Below are 24599 nucleotides of genomic sequence, written 5' to 3'. Positions count from 1 at the left end.
ACTTCTAACACTTTAAACTTAAAACTATGGGATGGACCATTCTCCGTCATATGCTTAGCTAGGGCATTGGCTGCTACCCCTCTCATCTCTAACTTATGTTCTATAATGTGGTCCCCAAGTCACCTTGAACATTTTCCCACAAAATCCTTCACATGCTGCCAGGTATACTATTGCAGTTGTATTACAAGTAGCCGGACACCTAATGTCATATATTACTTTAGTTATTGGATGTTGAAAGGACAGTTTGTTGCAAATATTTGCACAACTACAATTATAGCAAGGGGCTCTACCAAGTTTATGCATTACTGGAATCAGCAAAGGGAGTAGTGATGAGCCAGTTGTCTAAATAAGGAAACACTCTGTGTAGTCTCAAGTGAGATGCTACCACTGCCATGCATTTGGTGAACACCCGGGGGCTGTGATGAGACCAAAGGTCAGGGCTCTGAATTGATAGTGACCATCTCCCAGCCGGAAGCCAAGAAATCTCCTGGAGCACTTGTCCATCTTGATGTGGTAATATGCATCCTGGAGATCTATGGTACATGTCCAATCGTCCTTTCCCAAGAAGGGAAGGATGGACTGAATCTTAACCATCCAGAATTTTGTCAAACAGAGTTTTTAATTCTGGATTCTTTCTTGTCTGGGGGGACATGTTGGATGGTTTTTTCTAGCAGTTTTTTGATTTCTCAAACTGCTGGTTCCCTCTGACTGGGTGGAACACTGAGGATCCTTCTGAGTTTTTTTGGGATGAGTGTGATAGGGAATGGTGTATCCTCTGGTAATAATCCTTTGCTTCCAAACATCTGTAGACATTTTTAGACAGGCATGTTGGTGTAAGGATAATTGTCCCCAAACTGCTTTCAGAAGCAAGCAATCTGGCCTCCCTTCAGAAGCGCTGGTAGGGTTTGGCCAAGAAAATCTCTGGAACCCTGATTTTGTGGGCCACCTCTGCCACGTGGACAGCGTCTTCCACTAAAACTCCCCCCTCTGATCCTGGGGGGGGTACTACCACGTGTGTCCTGGAAAGGCCCTTGGAACTTTCGAAACCACATCCTTCCACTCCTCTGGTTCCTAGAGGAGGACTGTTGAGTAGAAAAACGTACGCCCACTGCAGAAAGGGTCTTCCCATCTTTCTCACACCTGGACAAGGTCTCAAGAATGTTTGGGCCAAAAAGAGAAGATCTGTCAAAGGGTGCATTGATGAACAAAGACTTGAATGGCTCTGCAAATTCTCATAAGCACATCCAGGCTATGCCGGTACATACTGAACTGGTCGTCCCTTCGGCTGCATGTGCTATGAGCCTCTTGGATGAGTTGGATAAGAAAGTACAGTTTTGTACTTACCATAAATGTAGATGTTCGAGTGCTAATACAGCTGCAGTCATAACAGATGGGTTATCCTGCCGTCAGGCGGGTCCTCGGTCGGCCGAATTCTAAAGCCTAGGTCCGGCGTCGGTTGTCGTCGCTTCCTCCCTGACGTCAGTGTGGCAGGGGTATAAAAGAACCAGCCGACGCCATCTTCTTCAGTTTTTCTTGCCCCAGATGTCAGGTGCCCCCAGAAGGAAGGCAAAACATAAACTTATGTAATAATGCAATGTAAAATAATCAAAAAACAGTAGTTTGCAAGCAAATACACCATAAAAGAATACCCCAATCAGGTTGTATGAGAAGGTGTTGGTCATAAGGCCTGTCCCAAGAGGGGATGGAGGGAGGGAAACCTGGACTGCAGCTGTATTAGCACTCGAACATCTACATTTATGGTAGGTACAAAACTGTACTATGTTCATTGTGCATACAGCTGCAGTCATAACAGATGGGTAGAATCCCAAAGTTAAAAAGGGGTGGCAGGCACTAAGTGGAACTAGGAGGAGCAAGGATGCCCTGCAAGACTGCTGTGGCAAAGCCCGCTCTAGATTTAGAGTATAGTGGAAGGTGATAGTGTTTGGAGAAAGTGTGCACTGAACTCCAAGTGGCTGCTTCCAAAATGTCCTTGGTAGGAACCCCCCTGAGGAAAGCTGCAGAGGTAGCTGTGGCCCTTGTGGAGTGGGATCTGATGCTTGAAGGCACAGTTTTTCCATGAAATGAGTAACAGCGTATGCAGTGGGCTATCCATTTTGAGATTGTCTGTTTGGATATAGCCCTTCCTTGAGCACCTGTAGCATAGGACACAGAGTTGCTTGGATTTTCTGAATGGCTTTGTCCTGTCCAAATAATAACAAAGTTGTCTGTGAATGTCCAAAGAATGTAGTAGTCTTTCCCCTTTGTTTTGTGGGTTAGGATAAAAGGTAGGTAAGTGGATAGTCTGATTCAAGGCTACACTGGATACTACCAATTGCATAAAAGAAGGGTTGGTTCGTAAGGAAACTCTGTCCTGATGGAAAATGATGAAAGGTTGCACAGCCATGAGGGCCTGTAGTTCCGAAACCCTGCGTGCTGAGGTGATAGCCAGAAGAAAGGCGGTTTTCCATGACAAATATTGCAGTTCTGTTGAAGCAGCTGGCTCAAATGGAGGCAGGGTCAGTTTTTCCAAAATGAAGTTGAGGTCCCAAGCAGGTACTGGTGGTTTCCTTGGGGGTTTTATATTCTTAGCCCCTCTGAGGAACTGTCTTAAGAGAGGATGAGAGAATAAAGGAGGATCTGTGTTGTATTGTGCAGAAATGGCTGAAGCATGGATCTTGATGGAGGAGAAGGAAAGTCCACTGTTTAACATCTCAGCTAGGTACTGTAATATTTGAGGTAAATTTATTACCCAAGGATTCTGGCCCTTTTTCTGATTCCAGACACAAAACAGTTTCCTTTGGCGGAGTAGGCTTTTTAGTAGAAGGTCTTCTGGCCTCCAAGAGGACATCCTGCACCTCCTTGGTCTGTTGGGAAATCAAGGGATTCTCCATGCGGCTAGATTGAGGGTTTTCAGCTGACTGTTAAGAGTTCTGAAGTTGTGCTGGGACAAAAGAAGAGGCACTAGAGGCAGGATCCATGGTGGGGAATGAGTCAGGCTCTTCAGGAGTGGATACCAGTGTTGTCTTGGCCAGTCTGGAGCAATGAGAATCATGTTTGGCCTCTCTGCTCTGGCTTTTAATAGAACTTTGGGCAGCAGAGGAAGAGGTGGAAAGGCATAGACTGTCAATGTTGTCCAATTTAAAGAAAGTGTGTCCACTTTCCAGGCCTGTGGATGATAGGTCCTTGAGCAAAATTTTTTCAGTTGGTAATTTCTGTGGGTAGCAAAGAGATCTATGTCTGGCTGTCCCCATGCCTGAGTTATCTTTGCGAAAACTTGAGGATGCAACTTTCATTCGTGTGGATCTGTCATATTTCTGCTTAGGCTGTCTGCCAGTGTGTTTTCCTTCCCTGGCAGGAATTGTGCTTGAAGTTGGATTTGCAATTCCAGAGCCGTGTTCCAAAGGGACATGGCTAGTCTACACAGGGGGTATGAATGAGTTCCTCCCTGTTTGTTTATGTACCACATCACTGTGGTGTTGTCTGTCCTTATCAACAGCTGGCCTGGATGCAGTAGGTCTTTGAAGGCCATAATAGCATTTTGTACTGCTAGCATTTCCTTTTGATTCATGTGTAGGTGCTTCTCTTTTTGGGACCATTTTCCCTGAATGCACTGATCTGTCATGTGCGCCCCCCAGGCGTAGTCCGAGGCGTCTGTTGTGATGATTTGATTTACTTGAGGCATGCAGAAGGGGAGACCTATGTTTCTTTGGCATGCTTGAGCCCACCACAGAAATTCCTTTTGAAGACATGGAATGAGTGGTATAATTGTTTCCAAACTGTGGCTGTGTTGAGACCATAAGTTTTTTAGGTACCATTGAAGTTTCCTCATATGCAGCTTTGCACATGGGATCAGCAGGATGCAAGATGCCATGAATCCCAGAGCCTGCAGGACTTTCCTTGCAGTCAGCCTGGTGAAGGTTGCCATTTTGCTGAAGTATTGAGATAGTCGCCCTTGCTTCTCTGGCGTGAGGTAGGCCATCTGGGTGTTTGTATTCAAGCTGGCACCCAGGAAAATTATTGTTTGAGAGGGCATTACTTTTGATTTCTTTTTGTTGACTGTGTATCCCAGAAAGGTCAACAGTTTTATTACAAACGCCAGGTGTTTCAGAAGTATGTGCTTGCTGTCCGCTTGGATCAGGCAGTCATCCAGATATGGGTATATTTGTATCCCTTGAAGTCTGCAGAAGGCAATCACTGATGCCAGGCATTTCGTAAACACTCTGGGCGCAGTAGATAAGCCAAAGGGCAATGCAGAGAATTGATAATGGGTTGAACCTGCAAGAAATCTGAGGTATCTTCTGCAATCTTGTCCGATAGGGACATGCAGGTATGCCTCCTTGAGGTCCAATGTTACCAGCCAAGACTCCTTGCCCAGCATGGGAAGAAGCTGCTGTAATGTGAGCATCTTGAATTTTGGCAGTAAATATGTGTTTAGGATGGATAGGTCTAAAATAGGTCTCCAATCTTTGTCCTTCCTTGGTACCAGGAATAGTCTGGAATAAAAACCTTGACCCTGTTCTTTTGCAGGTACCTTTTGAATAGCTTTCATGTCCATGAGAGCTGAAATTTGTTTTTGTGCCTCTGCCCTTCGATTTTGTGGCAGGTTTGGCATGCCTCTCATTTTTGGAAGGGTGTGAAAGTGGAATCTGTAGCCTCTGTCTATAATGTCCAGGATCCATTTGTCTTTTGTGACAATATGCCAATTTTTTGAAAATAATGCCAGTTTTCCGCCTAAAGGTGCTGCCATTAAAGCTTTGCTTGGCATGCAAAGGAAAAAGTCATTGTGTCTGCTTTCTGAATGACTGTGATCTATCTTCTCCACCTCTTGGTGTAGGTGCTTGCCATTGTCTGGCTCTGAATGATCCTTGAGATTGCCCTCTACCCTCGCGCCTGTATCTGCCTCTGAGGTCTGTCCGTGGCTGGAAAGGACCAATTTTTTGAAGGCCAGTTTCTGCTGAAACGTGGAGGTTGTACCTGTAGGAAATCTTTCACTGTTTGCATTGATCTTGCCTTTTCCTCCATTTTCTTCAGTACCTCCTCAGCTTTAACACCAAACAATACATCTTTTTGAAGAGGTGCATCTAATAAATTTAGCTTTGACATGATCTGGTAAGGTTTGCTCTTTGAGCCAAGCATGTCTACGTATGACAGACTCTAACAGCAGCTCTACATGAGGCCTCTAAAGCATCAAAACCACACTGTAAGGTATGTTTACCCACTTGCTCTGCACTATGCACCAAATCCTGCAATTCCTTTAAATCTGGTTGCTCAGGTTGTCATTTTGCTTTTCAACTGAGATAACAAAAACTGTTGATACTTAACATATGGAACTGACAGTTTAATGCCCTCATGGTTAAAGTGGCCGAGGTGTACACCTTTTTCCCCCCACCTTTCTAAAGCTCTGAAATCTCTCTCTGAAGGTAATGGGTTTTTAGCAGTACAGGCCTTAATTCCCTTGGGACCCTGTGAAATAGTTTCTGGGTCAGCAGCATGGCTTTTGTATAGGAAATGGTGTGAATCAGGAACCCGGTAATATCTGTCAGGTTTAACAGGAGCTGAAGGTAAAGAATCTGGGTTGAGGCTGGCTTCTGTGTACACATCTAATATATCCAAGACAGGAGGGATAGCCAGAGGCCTGTGCTGGGGAAGCAAGAGAAAATCCCTGAGCCTTTTCTTGGAATCTGAGTAATATTGGCCTTCCCAATGAAAGTGTTCCCTCAAGGTATGCAGGGTTTCCCCAAAAGAATAGTCCTCAGGGGGGGAGACTGAGGGAATGGACTCCTCAGCATCAGAGTCTTCAAAAGGGAAATATGAATATTCCTGGTCCTCAGAATGTTCTGAGGTAATAGAGGCTTGATCTGAGGAAGGGTAGTCTTCCTCCAATCTGGGCCTTTTGTCCGAGGGGGGTTGAGAACCCCTGATAAGAGTAATCAAATCCTCAGCCATTTTGAGCATCTGTTTTTTAGGCATGGGGCCTTGAGAGGGGGTCTGTGGACCTTGTTTTTTAGTTTTCATGGCTGCTTTAGATTTTGTGAAAGCCTTAATGGAAAAGGAGGAAGGCCTGAAGACACCTTGAGAAGTGGCAGGCCTGTCTAAACTCTGAGTTTCCCCAAGAGTGGTGTCGGTATCTGTAGTCGGAATGGGGGCCGAGGAGCCTGCGACCTCGGGCACAGAAGACACTGGTAATGAAGCGTCATCGGTACTCAGGGGCTGCGTAGGCGCCTCGCTGAGAACCGGATCACCGGTAGTCTGCTTTAGCGTGGTGTCGGTAGAAGTCGCGGACCTCGTATGTCGGTCCTTATCTTTGCATCTTTTACTCAAAACTGGAGTCGGAGTATCAGACGACAATGTAATTACATTTTTTACCAAAATAGTGTTGGGCGAACTCCTCCCGACGCTTAATAGTGCGTTTGTTGAATCTAGCACAAAAATGGCAGGCCGAGATGTCGTGGTCTGGGCCTAAGCAAGGAATACAGAAAGAATGGAAATCCTTATGCGGTATTTGCTTCCCACATGAAATGCAATTATTAACTTTGTCTGACATTGGTCTGAGGCAAGAAAAGTTTCCCCAATGGGGTACTTAGCTTTCAAGAAGACTTCGGCTGAAATATTTTCGTAAATCTCAGGAGCTGGCCGACCGGCACTTGCGAACTGCTTCTGCTTCGGGCACCGCGTGGCAAGAAAGACTGAAGATGGCTTCGGCTGGTTCTTTTATACCCCTGCCGCACTGACGTCAGGGAGGAAGCGACGCCAACCGACGCCGGACCTAGACTTTGGAATTCGGCCGACCGAGGACCCGCCTGACGGCAGGATAACCCATCTGTTATGACTGCAGCTGTATGCACGATGAACATCTCAAAGGTGGCCAACTGAGAGGCAACCTTTTCTTTAAATTCTTCAGATATGGCTCCTACAAGGGTATTTGATAACTCTTTAATCAAATAACTTTGGAATCTAGTGAAATGTGCATAAAGTTCAATGACCACAGAGCAAAGGCTGAAGAAGCGCATACCTGCTTTCCAAACCTATCCATTGCCAGAGACTCGCAAATGGGAAAATGGATGGTAGAACTCTCCTCAGACAGTTCTTTCTTTGTGGCTGCTATGGCATCTACTGCTAACCCTTTAGCCCAAAATTGAAAACTTTCAGGAGCTGAGATAATTTTGTCTGGCCTCTTATTGATTGGCTCTCTGAAATCTGGAGCCTTCCACACCCGCTGCGCAATTAGTTTAATGAGATCATGAGCTGGTGGAGTCACCAAGAAGTAGATGGGCAAGAGCCGAAAGCTTGTAGGTATACTGACTCCTCGGGGGAAGGATGCTGGGACTTGAGATCCCTAAATAAAAGGGTTGCTGGATGTCTCCAAAGGAGACATCTTCAGGGGGTGACCTAAGGGAACCCTTACCTTCATCGTAGTCAGTATCCTCAGTGATAGATTCTTCCAGGGAATCCAAGTGCTTCCTCTTGCACTTTTTGTCAACGACTTCTTCAGTGGGAAAATCTGAAGTAGTGTCATAAGATGACAAAACCTGGACAGTGTATCCTGCAGATTTGGCCCCTGTCCCGATGTAGAGGCTAACAGAGTAAGAATGAGAGGAAGGAGCAGGGATCATTCCCTGCTCCAAGAAGACCGCACCCAACGCCAAAGCCAGAGTGCAGCTCACACGTGCCAATGCCCCGATGTGCAAGGATGGCTCTGAGAAAACTGAAGTCGAAATCTGCCCCTCAGAACCAATTGTGGAACCCATAACCTGGGAGCCTTCAGGTTCCGAGAGAACAGAAGACCTCAGGGTAGTAGTTGGCTCCGGATAAAAATAACTGGGGTGAGCCAAAGCAGTCGATGTCAGAGGGATCAGAGCCAGAGTCTCCAAAACCACAGATGGGGTCAGAGGAAGAAGAGTTGGTGGAGTCACGGAGAGTGTAGTTCCGTAACTGGAGGCAGTTGGAACAGAGGACCATAGAAGGCAAGCCTCTCACAAGAACCTGATCCACCAGCCTCAGTATGTCCAATGCTGATAAGGTCCTGGTGGAGCGAACTGATTGGATGGACTGAGATTTTAGGTCTCTCCAGAAAAGGACTAGGCAACTGTCCTGCATATGGATCTATAGATAGGAAATAGTGTTCTTGGAAATGTGTACTCTGGTTCCTGAAGAATTATTGTCAGAACCATACGTGGTGGTGTCAGTATGTGGGTGGAACAGAGGTTTATTGTGTCAAGTATTTCAAATGTCTACTCCAGTGTCAAAGATGCAAGTGGTCTCGGAGCAGAGGCTTTCAGTTCCATAGCCATTTGTGGACCCTCTAGAGATCAGGTTTCTTGGTCATCGGTGCCAAAAGAGAGGTCAGTGACTTCTCTTCTTATGCTTCTTGCTTTTTGAAGAGGAAGAAGGAAGTACAGTTGTGCACACTTACCATAAATGTAGATATTAGACTGTATTCACTGTTGCAGTCATCACTTGTGGGTTATCCCTGCTGGGTAGCCCTCGGCCGGCCCAAATGCCAGAGTAAAGATTGTCCATCCTGCATCAGCTGCAGGTCGCCAGGGACTGATGTCAGGTTGTCAGTGGGATATAACCCACAGTGATGACTGCAACAGCGAAACATGGGGGGGGGGGGTGATGTCTTCGATTTGGAACCAAATAAGGCCTCCTCAAAAGATGATTTAAGTATGCCCTTTAGCATTAATTTATTTTTTTCGTTTAACCAAAGCTCGGTGACTGAATCCAGGGCATACTGAAGTCTTCTTGACGATGTAATGAGCCTAAACACCACATAATAAATGCCCATCAGAATTTGGCATTTTCCTATCGTACTTCTGACATCTTTTTAAAGCCAGAAGTGCAATTTATCAACCATATCTAGCACAAACAGAAATTAGAGCTGGGGAAAAAAAAATTACAGTAAAGTGCTACCAGAAATGGTAGGCCTAGAATACCCAACGGTACAAAGGTATACATACAGACAAAAAGGAAAGAAAAATGTAAAGTGCTACCAACAACAGACAAAATACCTGTGGTATATATAAATATAGGTAAATAAAACTTTTTTTTTTTTTGAGGTAGAAAGTAATGAAGTAAGAAAATAAAGTCTACCAACTATGGTAGTGAAGATTTTCCGAAGTGAAAAAAGTGATGGAAAGGAGATAAAGAAGAAAAAAAACTTATTGCAAGGAGTTCCTAAACTAAAGCAGAGAGACTATAAAATAAACTACAGAATTTTAAAATATAATTGTACTTAGCCTGACAGGTTTGGCGACGTGTCGGACACCAGCAGCAAACAAGATCTGAGATAAAATGGAGAGGAGCATTATGGTTAGGGAGAAAAGCTCAACAGTTTTTCGTCCTCACTGGCTGTAGTACGGCAGAGTCAATTCCGATTTCGGAACTAAACCCACAGGTCAAGGAATAAATGAAGATTGGCAACATCAGATGAAATGTTTTCCAGGACAGAAACTTTAGAGCCCAGTGCAAACTTTTGCAGTACAAAATTCAAGTCTAGGGTGGCAATATTTTGGCTCCAAATCATCAAAAACTGCTTCATCAGGTATCACGAAAAAGAAGTCAAACGATGAAAACCAACAAGAACGTAGTTCAGCCACCAAGTTCACGAAAAAGAAGTCAAACGATGAAAACCAACAAGAACATAGTTCAGCCACCAAGTTTCAAACGATGAAAACCAACAAGAACGTAGTTCAGCCACCAAGTTTCAAACGATGAAAACCAACAAGAACGTAGTTCAGCCACCAAGTTTCAAACGATGAAAACCAACTGTTAGAATCACTGCCTCACATCAAGAGGTTCTCAGGTTGGGCTCTTGGCTGAGGAGCCTTCTGTGTAGAGTCTGTATGTCCTCCATGTGTTTGCATGGGTTTCCTCCGGGTGCTCGTTTCCTCCCACTCCAAAGACGAGCAATATGTGAACTGAACACACTAAATTGGCCACAGGTCTGTGTGGTACGGAAAAACAGCCATATCAGGGCCAGCCGATCAGCGGTGTAAAACTTGGTTCTAGATGGTCACTGTTGAAGAAATATCCCGACACCATGTGTGCACAAATGGGAAAAGAGATTGTGAATGTTTGGATTTGAGAGAGAGAGACTGCAACTATACAAAGCCAGCACAGACCAAACAAAGTACAGTTGTGTACCTACCATAAATGTAGATGTTAGAGTGTATTCACTGTTGCAGTCATTACACTTGGTTTATCCTGCTGGCAGGCTACCCGCAGTCGGCCCAAATTCCAAAGTCCTGGTCCAGCATCGGTTGCTGTCACCCTTCCCTGACGTCAGTGTGCCAGGGGTATAAAAGATGCAGCCAACGCCATTTTCCTCAGTTTTTCTTGCCCCAGATGTCAGGTGCCCCCAAAAGGGTAGGCTAAAAAACATTTCTTATAAAAGCATGCACTAAAAAGTACAGTTTTGTACCTACCATAAATGTAGATGTCCGATAGGTATGCAACTGCAGTCCTGACATATGGGTTGTCCTGCCTCAGGCAGCCCTTGATCGGCGGATTCCAAAGTCTGGGTCGGCGTCGCTGATGTCGCCTTCCCGACGTCAGAGCGCCTGGGGTATAAAAGCGTCAGCCAACGCCATCTTCTTCAGTGTTTCTTGCCCCAGAGACAAGGTGCCCTCTAAGGAAGGCTAAATTTTGAAAATGGAGAAAAAATTCCAGACAAGTACAACAACATCAAAAACAAATACACCATAAAAGATTACCCCAGGTAGCTAAAATGAGGGGTAGAAACCCAAAAGAATACCACAGAGGGGTAGGTGGGAGGGAAAACCTGACTGCAGTTGCATACCTATCGGACATCTACATTTATGGTAGGTACAAAACTGTACTATGTCCTTCAAGGATGCAACTGCAGTCCTGACATATGGGTTGAATACCATAGCCAACCTGGGGGTGGTAGGCACTAAGACAAAGATGGTGTAGCTAAAATGCCCTGCAGGACTGCAGAAGCAAACCCTGCTCTGGATCTGGAATATAAAGGCAGGTTGTAATGTTTGGAAAATGTATGCACGGAGCTCCATGTAGCAGCTTCTAAAATGTCCTTTGTTGCCACTCTTAAAAAGGCTGTGGAGGTGGCTGTAGCTCTGGTGGAATGTGGCCTGATGTCAGCTGGCACAGTTTTTCCATGAAGAGAGTAGCAGAATCGAATGCAATTTCCAATCCATTTAGAAACTGTCTGTTTGGAAATTGCTTTTCCCTGCAATCCAGCAGCGCAAGCTACAAAAAGCTGGTCAGATTTTCTGAAAGACTTTGTTCTATCCAAGTAGTAGCGCAACTGTCTGTGTATGTCCAAGGTGTGCAGAAGTCTCTCCTTTATTTTGAGGATTGGGAAAGAAGGTAGTCAGGTGAATAGCTTGATTCAGGGACACCCTGGATACCACCTTTGGCATGAATGACGGATTGGTTCTCAAAGAAACTCTGTCCTGATGAAAAATGAGAAATGGCTGTATTGCCATAAGGGCCTGTAGCTCAGAGACCCTTCTTGCTGAGGTTACTGCCAGAAGGAAAGCTGTCTTCCAAGACAGAAATTGCAACTCTGAAGATGCTGCTGGTTCAAAGGGAGGAAGAGTTAATTTTTCCAGCATGAAGTTGAGGTCCCATGCAGGCACTGGTGGTTTCCTTGGAGGGTTGATGTTCTTTATACCTCTTAGAAACTGTCTTAGCAATGGGTGAGAAAATACAGGCGGATCAGTGTTATATTTGGCAGATATTGCTGAAGCATGTATTTTATGGAAGAATATGAAAGGCCATTGTGGAGCATTTCAGCCAAATATTCTAGGATCTGTGGAATGCTCATCACTGATGGGTCTTGACCCTTTTTGCTGTTCCAGATAAGAAATCTCTTCCATTTTGCGGAGTATGTTTTTCTAGTGGAAGGTCTGCGCGCCTCCAGGATGATATCTTTTACCCTTTTGGAAAGTGTATCCTGAGGAATAGTCATGGAATCTTCCAAGCTGTCAGCTTCAATGTTTTCAAGCTGGGGTGTAGTGTCCTGTAATTGTGCTGTGTCAGAAGAAGTGGCCATTGAGGAAGGAGCCACGGATTGGTGTGTGCCAAGCTCCGTAGTAGTGGGTACCAGTGTTGTCTTGGCCAGTCTGGAGCTATCAGTATGACTTTCGGTTGCTCTGTCTTGATCTTTAGTAACACCTTGGTCATCAAAGGAAGAGGTGGGAAGGCATATAGTGTTAGAGAGTTCCAACTGAAGGAGAGAGTGTCCACCTTCCATGCTTGAGGATGGTATGTCCTTGTGCAAAACTTTTTCAGATGGTGAATGAGGTGGGAGGCAAAAAGATCTATGTCCGGCCTTCCCCATGCTTGAGTTATTTGTAAGAAAATGTCTGGATGCAACATCCATTCGTGTGGATCCATGATGTTTCTGCTTAGGCTGTCCGCCAGAACATTGTCCTACCTGATACAAACTGGGATTGTAGCTCTATTTTCAATTGTAGAGAAATATCCCAGAGATTCATTGCCAGTCTGCAAAGAGGGTAGGAATGGGTACCTCCTTGCTTGTTTATGTACCACATAACTGTGGTATTGTCTGTCTTTATTAGTAGATGGCCCTGATGCATGAACTTTTCGAAGGCCTTGATTGCATGCATCATTGCCAGCATTTCTTTTTGGTTGATGTGCAGGTGCTTTTCTTTTTGTGTCCATTGTCCTTGAATGCATCTGCCCTCCATGTGCGCCCCCCATCCATGGTCTGAGGCGTCTGTTATGGTTTGACTTGTATGAGGCTTGCTGAAAGGCCTTTGTTTATCTGGCTTGCTTGAGCCCACCACAGAAATTCCTTTTGAAGGCATGGAATGAGTGGGATCAATGCTTCCAGGTTGTGGCTGTGTTGAGACCATAGACGTTTTAGATACCACTGTAGTTTCCTCATATGCAGCCTTGCGTGTGGAATCAGAAGAATGCAAGATGCCATGAAACCCAGGGCCTGCAGGATTTTCCTTGCAGTCATCTGGGTGTGTGCTGCCAATTTTCTGAAGTATTCTGGTAATTGTTTTTGTTTTTCTTTTGTCAGAAACGCCATCTGGGTGTTTGTGTCCAGTGTGGCACCCAGGAAAGGTATTTGTTGGGATGGTACGAGACTTGATTTCTGAATACTGACTGTGTATCCCAACGCCTGCAGTAGGTGAATGACATAGTCCAAGTTTTTTAACAAGGCTTGTTGGCTGTCCGCTTGTAAGGCAGTCGTCCAGGTAAGGGTATATTTGTATCCCTGAAGTCTGCAATGTGCAATTATTGATGCCAGGCATTTCGTGAACACTCTGGGGGCAGTAGATAAGCCAAAGGGCAATGCTGAGAATTGATAATGCTCTGAGCCTGCAAGAAATCTGAGGTATCTTCTGCAACTTTGTCTGATTGGGACATGCAGGTATGCCTCCTTGAGGTCCAGAGTTACCAGCCAAGACCCCTTGCCCAGCATGGGAAGGAGTTGCTGTAAAGTCAGCATTTTGAATTTTGGCACAATAAGGTAAGTATTCAGTGCGGACAAGTCCAGAATGGGTCTCCATTGGTTTTCTTTTCTTGGAACAAGGAACAGTCTTGAATAAAATCCCTGGCCTTGTTCTGCAGAAGGAACCTTTTCTATTGCTTTTATTTGAAGTAGGTTTGTTATTTGTTTGAGTGCCTCTGCCCTTTGATTTGATGGCAGGTTTGGCCTGCCATGTCATGTTGGTAGTGTATGAAAATGGAATCTGTATCCTTTGTCTATTATGTCCAGTATCCATTTGTCCTTTGTAATATTGTGCCAATTTTGTGAGAATAAAGATAATTTTCCCCCCAAAGGTGCTTCTAATTGAGCCCTGGATGGCGGAGTCAAAGTCAAGTAATTGAGATTGTCTCTGCGGAGCAGTGGAAGGTCCTGCCCCACCTCTCTGGTTCGGAGGCTGCCATTGACATCCTCTGTAGGAGCCTCGAGTTTGCCCTCTACCTCTGCCACGTCAGTTTTTGCCTCTTTGAAATTTGTCTGTGTCTTGAAAGGACCAATGCTTAGAAGGGCAATTCCTGCTGAATCTTGGAGGCTGTACCTGGAGGAAATCTTTGACTGTGTGCACTAATTTTGCCTTTTCCTCTATTTTCTTTAAAACCTCTTGTGCAGTAGCACCAAATAGCTTATGTTTCTCTAGTGGTGCGTCCAAAGCTTAATTTTCACATGGTCTGGCAATGTTTGTTCCTTTAACCAAGCATGTCTGCGTATGACCGCACCTGTCATTGCTGCTCTACATGAAGCTTCCAATGCATCATATCCACACTGAAGGAAATGGTTGCTAACCTGCTGAGTATTATGAACCAATTCCTGTAACCCCTTTCTATCTAATGGTTCAAGGGAAGCCAATTTCTTTTGCAAGTCATCCAACATGTATTCCTGATACTGAATCATATGAAATTGCCAATTTAATGCTCGCATAGAAAGGGTGGAAGATGTACATACTTTCTTGCCCCACCTTTCTAAAGCCCTAGAATCTCTTTCCGAAGGAAGTGGATTCTTAGCAGTAGTGGAGAAAACCCCTTTAGGCCCCTGAGAAATAGTTTCAGGGTCAGCAGTATGGCCCTTGTACAGAAATTGATGTGTGTCTGGGACCCTGTAGTACCTGTCTGGCTTGACAGGAGCAGGGGGGAGGGAGTCAGGGGAAACACTAGATTCTAAGTACACATCATCTAAAACATTTAAAACTGGAGGAATAGCTAAGGGTCTATGCTGAGGTAGCTTTAAAAATTCCCTTAACCTTTTCCTAGAATCTGAGTATTCTTGGCCTTGCCATTTGAAGTGTTCCCTCATGGAATGAAGCGTTTCCCCAAAGGAAAACTCCTCAGGAGGAGAAGCAGAGGGAAGGGATTCCTCCGCATCAGAATCCTCGTAGGCCGGGAAGGCCTCCTCCTGGTAGTCTGAATGTGCAGAATCACCTGAGGCCTCATGGGAGGACTGGGGATCTACCTTCTCAACCCTAGGCCTCTTGACAGAAGGCGGCTGATACCCTCTATCTGGATGTGGCTGAGAACCCCTAATTAAAGAAATAAGGTCCTCAGCTAAACTTAAAATTTGAGAACCAGAAGTGGATCCCAGAGAAACAGATCTTGGAGGGAGAGACTTAGCCTGTTTGGCAGCCTTAGCACGTGTGTAGGCCTTAATGGACATAGACATAGACACTGGAGGCCTGGCAGCCCCGCATGCTGGAGTAGTCTTATCCACTGAAATGGTGTTAGAAATATCCTGGGCTACGGTCTCAGAGGGGAGAACAGAAACCGGCACCGAGCTGGCCTCCGGTACCGAAGTAACCGGCAGGGCGGTGTCAGTCTGTAGCGGTTGTGAAACCGGCTCAGAAGAGACCAAGACACTCGCAGTAGGCCTAAGCGTGGTGTCGGCCGAGACCGCGGGTGTCGGTCCTTATCCTTCCGTTTTTTAGGTAAATGTGCTGTCGGAAGCTCCGACAGCATGATATAACAGAAATCTTCCCCAAAATAATCCTGTGCAAACTCTGTCTGACGCCTAAGGGTGCGTTTATTGAAAGAAGCACAAGCAGTACAGGCCGAGACGTTGTGTTCTGGGCCTAGGCAGGGTAAGCAGTAAGAGTGGAAATCCTTATGAGGTATTTGTTTCCCACAAGTTAAACAATTATTAACTTTTACAGTTTTATCTGACATCGGCTGAGGCAAGAAAAGGTCCCCAACGGGGTACTTAGCTTTTTTGAAGACTTCAGTAGCTGAAAACACAGGAGCTGGTCGACCGGCACTTGCAAACTGCTTCTGCTTCAGGCGCCGCGTGGCAAGAAAGACTGAAGATGGCGTCGGCTGACGCTTTTATACCCCAGGCGCTCTGACGTCGGGGAAAGGGCGACATCAGCCGACCCCGGACTCAGACTTTGGAATCCGACCGAAGGGCTGCCTGAGGCAGGACAACCCATATTGTCAGGACTGCAGTTGCATCCTTGAAGGACATTAAACAATACCTTCATCTACAAGCAAATATACCACATAGGTTGTAGAGGATAGAGAAGTACAGATAAGTCCCAGCAAAGAAAGGGGGATGGTGGGTGGGTAACCTGGACTGCAACAGTGAATACACTCTAAAATCTACATTTATGGTAGGTACACAACTGTACTATGTTCATCGTGTTTCACTGTTGCAGTCATTACACTTGGGTTGAATCCCAAAGCTGAGGTTGGGCAGCTGGGTCTAAACAGAATTAGGAGTGGCTATAAGGCCCTGCAGAACTGCAGTGGCAAAGCCTGCTCTGGATTTAGAGTAAGAGGCAAGTGGTAATGCTTAGTAAAAGTGTGCACTGAAGTCCAAGTTGCAGCCTCCAAAATATCCTTGGTTGGTACTCCTCTGAGGAAGGCTGCTGAGGTGGCTGCTGCCCTAGTAGAATGTGGTCTAATGCTCTTAGGCACTGATTTGCCATGTTGTGAGTAACAGAAACGAATGCAGTGTCCTATCCATTTTGAAACAGTCTGCTTTGAGATAGCCTTTCCTTGTGATCCTGCAGCATATGCCACTAAAAGTTGCTCAGTTTTTCTGAAAGCTTTAGTTTTGTCCAAGTAGAAGCGTAGCTGTCTGTGTATGTCCAAAGAATGCAGAAGTCTCTCCCCTTTATTCTGTGGGTTTGGGCAAAAGGTAGGCAAATGAATGGTTTGGTTAAAAGCCACACTGGACACCACCTTAGGCATAAATGTGGGGTTTGTCCTCAGAGAAACCCTGTCCGGATGGAAGATGATAAAAGGTTCCACAGCCATTAATGCCTGTAACTCTGAGACTCTTCTTGCTGAAGTTATTGCTAGGAGCAGAGCAGTTTTCCACAATAAGAATTTTATCTCAGCTGTACTGGCTGGCTCAAAAGGAGGCAGTGTGAGTTTTTCCAAGACAAAATTGAGGTCCCATACAGGTATTGGTGCTCTCCTTGGAGGTCATGTGTTTTTAGTCCCCCTGAGGAACTGCCTAAACAATGGATGTGAAAAAATAGGCAGGTCTGTATTGTAATGAACTGAAATGGCTGAGGCATAGATCTTAATTGATGAGAAGGATAGGCCTTTGCCCAACATCTCAGATACTGTAAAATCTGAGGAATATTTGGAACAAGTGTGTCAATTCCTTGTGCTTGGTTCCAGGCACAGAATCTTTTCCATTTTTCTGCATAAGATTTTCTGCTGCTGGGCCTCCTGGCCTCCAAAATAACACCCATAACTGCTTTAGAGAGAGGTGTATTCAGAATGGTTACACTATCTGCCATGCAGCTAGATTTAGGGTTCTGAGTTGGCTGTGCAGGATCGGATTGTTTTGTTGGGTAAGTAAATGAGGAATGTGAGGCAATGAACAGGCTGGGTCTTGAGACAAGCTCCTCAGGACTGGGTACCAGTGTTGGTGTGGCCAATCCGGGGCAATCAGGATCATTTGGGGCTTCTCTTGTCTGACCTTTAGGAGTACTTTGGGGAGGAGAGGCAGTGGAGGAAAGGCATATACTGTGAGGTTGTTCCAGCTGAATGACAAAGCATCCACTTTCCATGCTTGTTTGTGATAAGTCCTTGTGCAGAATCTCTGTTGGCAGTTGTGAGGGGAGGCAAAAAGATCTATGTCTGGGCATCCCCATTTCCTTGTTATCATGCTGAAGATTTGTGGATCTAGTTTCCACTAGTGAGGATCCATGAGGTTTCTCCTTAGTTCGTCTGCCAGAGTATTTGTTTTTCCTGGCAGGAATTGTGCTTGCAGGTGTACTTGATAAGTCAATGCTGTGTTCCACAAAATCATGGCTTGTCTGCAGAGGGGGTAGGAGTGTGTGCCCCCCTGCTTATGTACCACATAACTGTGGTGTTGCCCGTTTTTATCAGCAGCTGTCCTGGATGCAGTAGGTCCTTGAAGGCTGTCAGGGCATTTTGTACAGCCAGCATCTCTTTTTGATTGATGTGAAGATGCTTTTAGCTTGGGGGTCATGTGCCCTGAATACATTTTCCTGCCATGTGGGGCCCCCAGGCATAATCTGATGCATCTGTTGTTAGTGTTTGCCTGGCTGTGGGTGAAGTGAATGGCTGTCCCTTGTTGTGGTGACAGGCCTCTGCCCACCATTGAAACTCCTGTTGCAGGCAGGGAATGAGAGAAATTAATTATTCCAGGCTGTGGCAATGTTGAGTCCAAACACTTTTTAGATACCATTGTAGTTTCCTCATATGCAGTCTTGCATATGGAATTAGCAGAATGCAGAAGGCCATGTAGCCCAGAGCCTGCAGAATTTTTCTTGCAGATAACTGGGTCTTTGTTGCCATGCTTTCGAAGTAAGAAGTCGGTTGCCTTTGTTTGTCTGGCGTGAGATCAGCCATCTGGGCAGTTGTATTTAAGCTTGCACCCAGGAATATTATCTCCTGAGAGGGTACTAGTTTTGATTTCATTTCATTTACTGTGTACCCTAGGCAAATTAGCAATCTTTTTACAAACGCCAGATGCTTTAGTAGAATGTCTTTGGTCTCTGCTTGAATAAGGCAGTTGTCCAAGTAGGGAGATATTTGAATTCCTCTTTGTCTGCAAAATGCAATTAATGGTACCAGGCATTTTGTGAAGACCCTGGGTGCAGTAGATAAGCCAAAGGGCAGTGCAGAGAATTGGTAGTGCATTGAGCCAGCTATGAATCAGATGTATCTTCTGCAAGATTGTCTGACTGGGACATGCAGGTATGCCTCTGAGGTCCAAAGTTACAAGCCAAGCCTTCTTGCCCAGCATGGGCAGAAGCTACTGCAGTCAAAACATTTTGAATTTCAGAACATCCAGAAAAGTATTTAGAATAGACAAGTCCAGAATTGGTCTCCATGCTTTGTCCTTTCTTGGTACTAAGAAAAGTCTTGAGTAAAATCCTTGTCCCTGCTCTTGTTGTAGCACTGGCTGAATAGCCCTCATGTCCATGAGAGATGAACCTTGTTTTTGTGCCTCTGCCCATTGATTGTGTGGCAGGTCTGGCATACCTTTTGCCTTTGGTAGGGTGTGAAATTGGAACCTGCAGCCCTGAGAGACTATATTTAAGACCCATTTGTCCTGGGTGATCATGGGCCAATTTTGTGAAAAAAGTGCTAGTTTTCCCCCTAAGGGTGCTGCCAAAAGGTAAATGCTTGGCATTGGCAGAGGGAAGTCATTGGGACTGTTTCCTATATGGCTGTGATTTGTCTTCTCCGCTTTTGGAGGTAGAAGCACCCCATTGTTTGGGCCTGTATGAACCCTGGGGCTGTTGTCTGCCTCTAGGGCATCTCTATCTGCCTCTTTGTGGCCTGTCTGACATGGGAAAGGACCAAATCTTAGAAGGCTAGTTCCTGCTAAATCTGGGTGGCTGTACCTATAATAAATCTTTTACTGTCTGCATAGATCTAGCTTTATCCTCCATTTTCTTCAACATCTCTTCTGCCTTAACACCAAAGTATCATGCTGTAATGAAGCATCCAATAATTTTGCTTTAACATGCTCAGGCAGAGTCTGTTCCTTTAACCAAGCATGCCTTCTAATGACGGAATCTGTTACAGCGGCCCTGCAAGAGGCCTCCAGTGAATCATAACCACATTGCAAAGTAAGTTTTCCCACTTGTTCAGCAGCATGCAATAAATCCTGCATTTCCTTATTCTCAGAATTTGTCAACATTTTCTGTTTTAGCAGAGACATTAAGTATTGATGATATTTAAGCATATTAAACTGACAATTTAAAGCCCTTACAGCCAAGGTAGCAGAAGTGTAAAAATTTTTTCCCTCATCTGTCCAGTGCCCTACAATCTCTATCTGAGGGGACAGGGTTTTTTGCATTAGCAGCCTTGACCCCTTTGCGACCCTGAGAAATAGTTTCTGGGTCAGCAGCAGTGTTTTTATTTAGAAATTTATGAGAATCTGGAACCCTGTAGTATCTACCTGGCTTAACGGGTGCAGAAGGTAAAGATTCGGGAGACAGGCCGGACTCTGAAAATACATCTACAATGTCTAGAACAGGTGGAATAGCAAGAGGTCTGTGCTGAGGTAGTAAAAGAAAGTCTCTGAGCCTTTTCTTAGAATCTGAGTAATCTTGGCTCTCCCAGTGGAAATGCTCCCTCATGATATGCAGGGTTTCCCCAAAGGAGTAATCCTCAGGAGGAGAAGCTGAAGGGATAGATTCTTCAGCATCAGAATCCTCATGGGGAGGAATGGAGTATCCCTGTTCTAAAGAGGAGTCAGAGGAAATGGAAACCTGATCAGAGGAATAATTCAGTGTCTTGCCTAGGCCTCTATCAGGAGGGGGATGGGAACCCCTGATCAAAATAATTAGGTCTTCGGCCATTTTGAGCATCTGTTTCTTAGGCATGGAAGTCTGTCCTGGAGAATGTTGTACTTGTTTCCTTGTCTTTAAAACTATCTTGGTCTTTGTCTTGGATGCTGAAGTTGGCTTAATATAAAGCTGTGTAGGTCTGAAAACACCCTCAGAAGCCGATGCCTGCTCAGCGGCTCCGGACCCATCTGAGGAATTCGTTTCCAAAGGCTCAATACCTTGAGTATCCATCCAGAGGCCTAGTCGTCTCCACGTGGGAGTCGGAGGCAGCCTGTGGCACTGAGGTAGCAAGTGTCAGGGGCTGCGAAAGCACCTCACTGAGAACCGGCGACTGACCTACAAAAGGCTTCGTCGTCAGTTTTGGACCTCTGTTGCCCGTCTTTTTTTTTTCCTTGTGCTTTTTATTAACTGCAGTCGTTGGCTGTTCCGACGGCATTATATAGTTAAACCTTCGACCAAAATAATGAAAAGCAAAATCGTACCGACGCTTAATAGTGTGTTGGTTAAATCTAGCACAAAACTGACAACTAGCAATGTTGTGGTCAGGGCCTAGGCAAGGAATACAGTAAGAATGAAAATACTTATGAGACATTTGCTTCCCACAAGAAATACAATTGTTAACTTTTTCTGACATCGGTCTGGAGCAAGAAAAAAGTTTCCCCAATGGGGTACTTAGCTTTATAGAAGACTTCAGATCTGAAATTCAGTTTCGAAAATCTCAGGAGTCTGCCAACCGGCACTTGCGAACTGCTTTTGCTTCAGGCACCACGCGACAAGAAAGACTGGAGAAAATAGCGTTGGCTGCATCTTTTATACCCCTGGCGCACTGACGTCAGGGAACGGCGACAGCAGCCGATGCCGGACCAGGACTTTGGAATTCGGGCCGACTGCGGGTAGCCTGCCAGCAGGACAACCCAAGTGTAATGACTGCAACAGTGAAACACGATGAACATCTAGAACAAAAATGATTCTACTTAAATGAAAAAAAAAACCAGCAATAAAACAAATACTGGCTGGTGATTACGGACTTACTCACCTAATGGCTTTCTCCTCCTCTTCCTGCTGATGCAAAGGTCTTGCGTCAGGAGATTCAAATACATCAGTCCATGGGAGTTTGGATTCAACGGGAGGGGTACCTCTTTCCCTGATGATGGACTGGTGCCTCTCAAAGGACTCAGATCCAGAACCTCCACTATCTGATCGTTCACGACCCAATACTCCTAAAGGAAAACAAAGGAAGCACTGATGCTTACATGCTGTAAAGAAAATGACTGAAAGTATTAGTTTTCTTGCAACTGCAGCATTACATAACACACTGTTATTACCTCTGATGACCTACAAGAGGTCCCTTCCTTAAATGACCACTCCAGAAAAAAAAACTTTTTTTTTTTAATCTTTTCTTAAATTTCTACACATTACTAACCTATACCTGCCAGACCGTAGTAGTCACTACTACTTTTCTTCCCTTTGTAACCCTCAATGTCCTTCTGGGGGAATGCATCCTAATGAGAGTTTTGCTTACTTCTAATGCAAAAATTTCCCCACAGTGTGCTGTGATGGCACATTTATTGATATTATAATGCCCATGGTCTGGATTGTCAAATCTCAGTTCCATTCACTTAGAATGGAAACACAGAGAAGCAGTGCTAATTCCGAGACCTCAGGACCAGTACAACTTACTGCAATGCACTGCCTCTTGCAAATGTTTTTCCTAGTGATGTGTTGCTCATTCTGTGAAAAAAGCATCCAGAAATATCAATTCATTGCTGAGATGAGTCTTTTTTCGGAGATGCTGCTTTTGCGAGCTTCAATTCCTTCTCAAGTTACTCCACCCATTTCTCCTCCCTCAGTAAGCCATATTATCACATTTCCTGCTCCGCAAAGTTTAGTAAATTAGCCATCTAGGCATACCAATAGCAGACAGAAATGTCCAAGTGGTGTGCTAGTAAAAAAGTGTTTACTCGTCTCTCTTCTTATTCGTGTCATCTGAATACACTTTCAAAGTAAATAATGCTACAAAATGCGCGTACAGTAGACTCCCTCTTATCCAGCTTTTTTTTTTAACCGGTCTCCTCTTTAACTAGCCATTACACTTCTGCCGTAGCCCTAGCAAAAGACAACACAAAAGAAAGAAAAGTTGTGTAAAATCTTGCCATATAACCATAGATGTCATCTTTTTCCATGTTGCAGTATTCAGTATATGGGTTTATTTATTTATATTTATTTATTTATATTTGTTGACTGGGAGTGTACGACTGGACGTAGGTCCATTTTCAACGGAGGCCCGGGGAGAAAAGCTCCACAGTTAAAATAAACAGACAGTAGTTACATTGGATTACATAGCGATTAACAATTTACATAGCAATTAGAACATATTTGCAGATGAAGAACATAGTACATCACTAGACAACTAGAATCTTTATCTGTGAAGTACATAACATTAACAAATGTTACAATAAGAAGTTCCTGCTGTATAATAAGTACTAGGCTTATGAGCATCTGAGCTTGCTTGGCTTATTCCTCTTGCTTCGCAAACGTCCGGCCAGTACACAAGTTTTCAGTCACTGTATGGTGCGTGGAACGTCTGACGTGGCTCAAGGAATGTGGGCCATAAAAGTGATGTCTGCACGCACCAGCCCTCAGAACTGTAAGCACCTGTCGGAACCAGTCCTAGTAAGGGCAGTGCCAGTCCTGTGCCACCCAGAAAAAAAAAGCAGTCTATCTTTTAAAAAAAAAAAAAGTCTCGTTTCCTGCCTTTCTAAGCTAGTATAGTCCAGTTTTCAGGCTAGTGCTGAATTCAGGGCTGTGTTACAAGTTTCCGAGTTGCCCATACCTTAACTTGGATAGAGGGAAGTTTCTCTGTTCACCTTTGAGAGAAGGGAACTTTGAGCAGCCATCTGTCCCTGGAGGAGTGGTTCCAGCCCAGAAGTTAGTAGTTTAAAAAACGCGTTTGTACGGTTTTGTGCGCCGGGCAGCACCAGTTAAGCTAGGGTTAAACTATTCCCGGCTCCACTAAGTCTCCTCTTCAGTTATTCATTTGAAACTAGTCTAACTCTCAACCTAAGCACTCAAAAAGCATCCTACAGTCCAGCACTTGCTCAGACTTAACAGCAAGCATTAATATACCCCAACACTTGATTGCCCAGCAGGGCAAGGCACTTTATCCACCCCTCACCAACCAAGCGACTAAGCAGCTCACCCTACCATTCAGGCATGACCAAAGGGCAACTTCAGGTGCACTCTCCAGTCCAGCTGTTGAATCTGTGTATCCTGAGGTAATGTTACAACTGTCTCATGTACACAGGCAACCCTCTCCTCCTACCACAAAACACTAACATATGTGAGAGATGCAATTATACAGCCAAATTGGAAGCTAAGCTGTCTCCACCCAAGACTGGAACAAACAGTCAAGAGGAGACGGTTAAGACTTGCACAACTCCAGCCACGCACAGACCTACTAAAACAGCACTGACAAAAAATACACAAATACATACTTGGAGGCTCTAAATAAAAACCTGCAAAAGCATCAGAGACCTCCAAAGCAGACACCCAAACAACCTGTACTTCCCATCACAAACCAGACAACAGAAAACACAATCAGTGTGCTACACAATCACAGTCCTTAAGGCGAAATAACATACCTAACACACTAGCAATAGGTGACTCTATAGTCGGGCACACTGACGTCCCACTCACTAGGCTGGACAAGCAGAAGGTTACTGTCAGCTGCCTGTCGGGAGCCAGAATCCGCCACATAACACAAGCACTCAGGTCACTCCAGAACAATTACAAATATGACTCTGTCATTGTTCATGCTGGTGTGAATGACCTGAGATGTACCTCCCCGGACTACATGAAGAGACATGGAAGAGCTCTCTGATCATGTAGCCCAAGCGGGTATGACCCTGAGTAGCATCCTGCCCTCACCAAGAATGATACCTCAGTATAAAGAAAAATGATCAATTTCAACAATTGGCTAAGCTTCTGGTGTCATTCAAAGGGGATCCAGTGTCTGTCAGCCTGGGATGACATGCTCGACAAGCCGCGTTGTTTCGCAAGAGACGGCTTTGCACCTGTCACCCCTTGGGCTGCGAATACTGGCCAAGGCTCTTGCTGCCCCCATAGTGAATTTTTTAGGCAAGGCTCAAAAGTCAAACCCACAACCATAAACAGCACAATTAACACAAAACTGAGGGTTATGCTACTCAAAGCCAGGAGTTTAAATCTCAAAATGCACACGCTAGAAGCAGTCCTCAGTATGGAGAACATAGACATATGCGCAGTAACTGAAACCTGGTTCAAGGCGCCAGACAGCACCCTAGC

General features: G+C 45.0%; 1 protein-coding gene across 1 annotated transcript in view; it reads right to left on the bottom strand.

The window, feature by feature from the left end:
• Positions 1-24599, bottom strand: part of PRRC2A (proline rich coiled-coil 2A) — a 3202076-nt gene that overhangs the window by 1888030 nt on the left and 1289447 nt on the right. Inside the window, exon 17 of the mRNA XM_044082142.1 lies at positions 21313-21496. Coding sequence (XP_043938077.1) covers positions 21313-21496 — 184 coding nt within the window. The remainder of the gene's footprint in view (positions 1-21312; positions 21497-24599) is intronic.

The sequence above is a fragment of the Protopterus annectens genome, chromosome 9.part0, assembly GCF_019279795.1.
Source record: "Protopterus annectens isolate FY-2018-M chromosome 9.part0, PAN1.0, whole genome shotgun sequence".
Lineage (NCBI taxonomy): Eukaryota > Metazoa > Chordata > Ceratodontiformes > Protopteridae > Protopterus > Protopterus annectens.
This window is presented reverse-complemented; position numbering and strand designations above follow the sequence as displayed.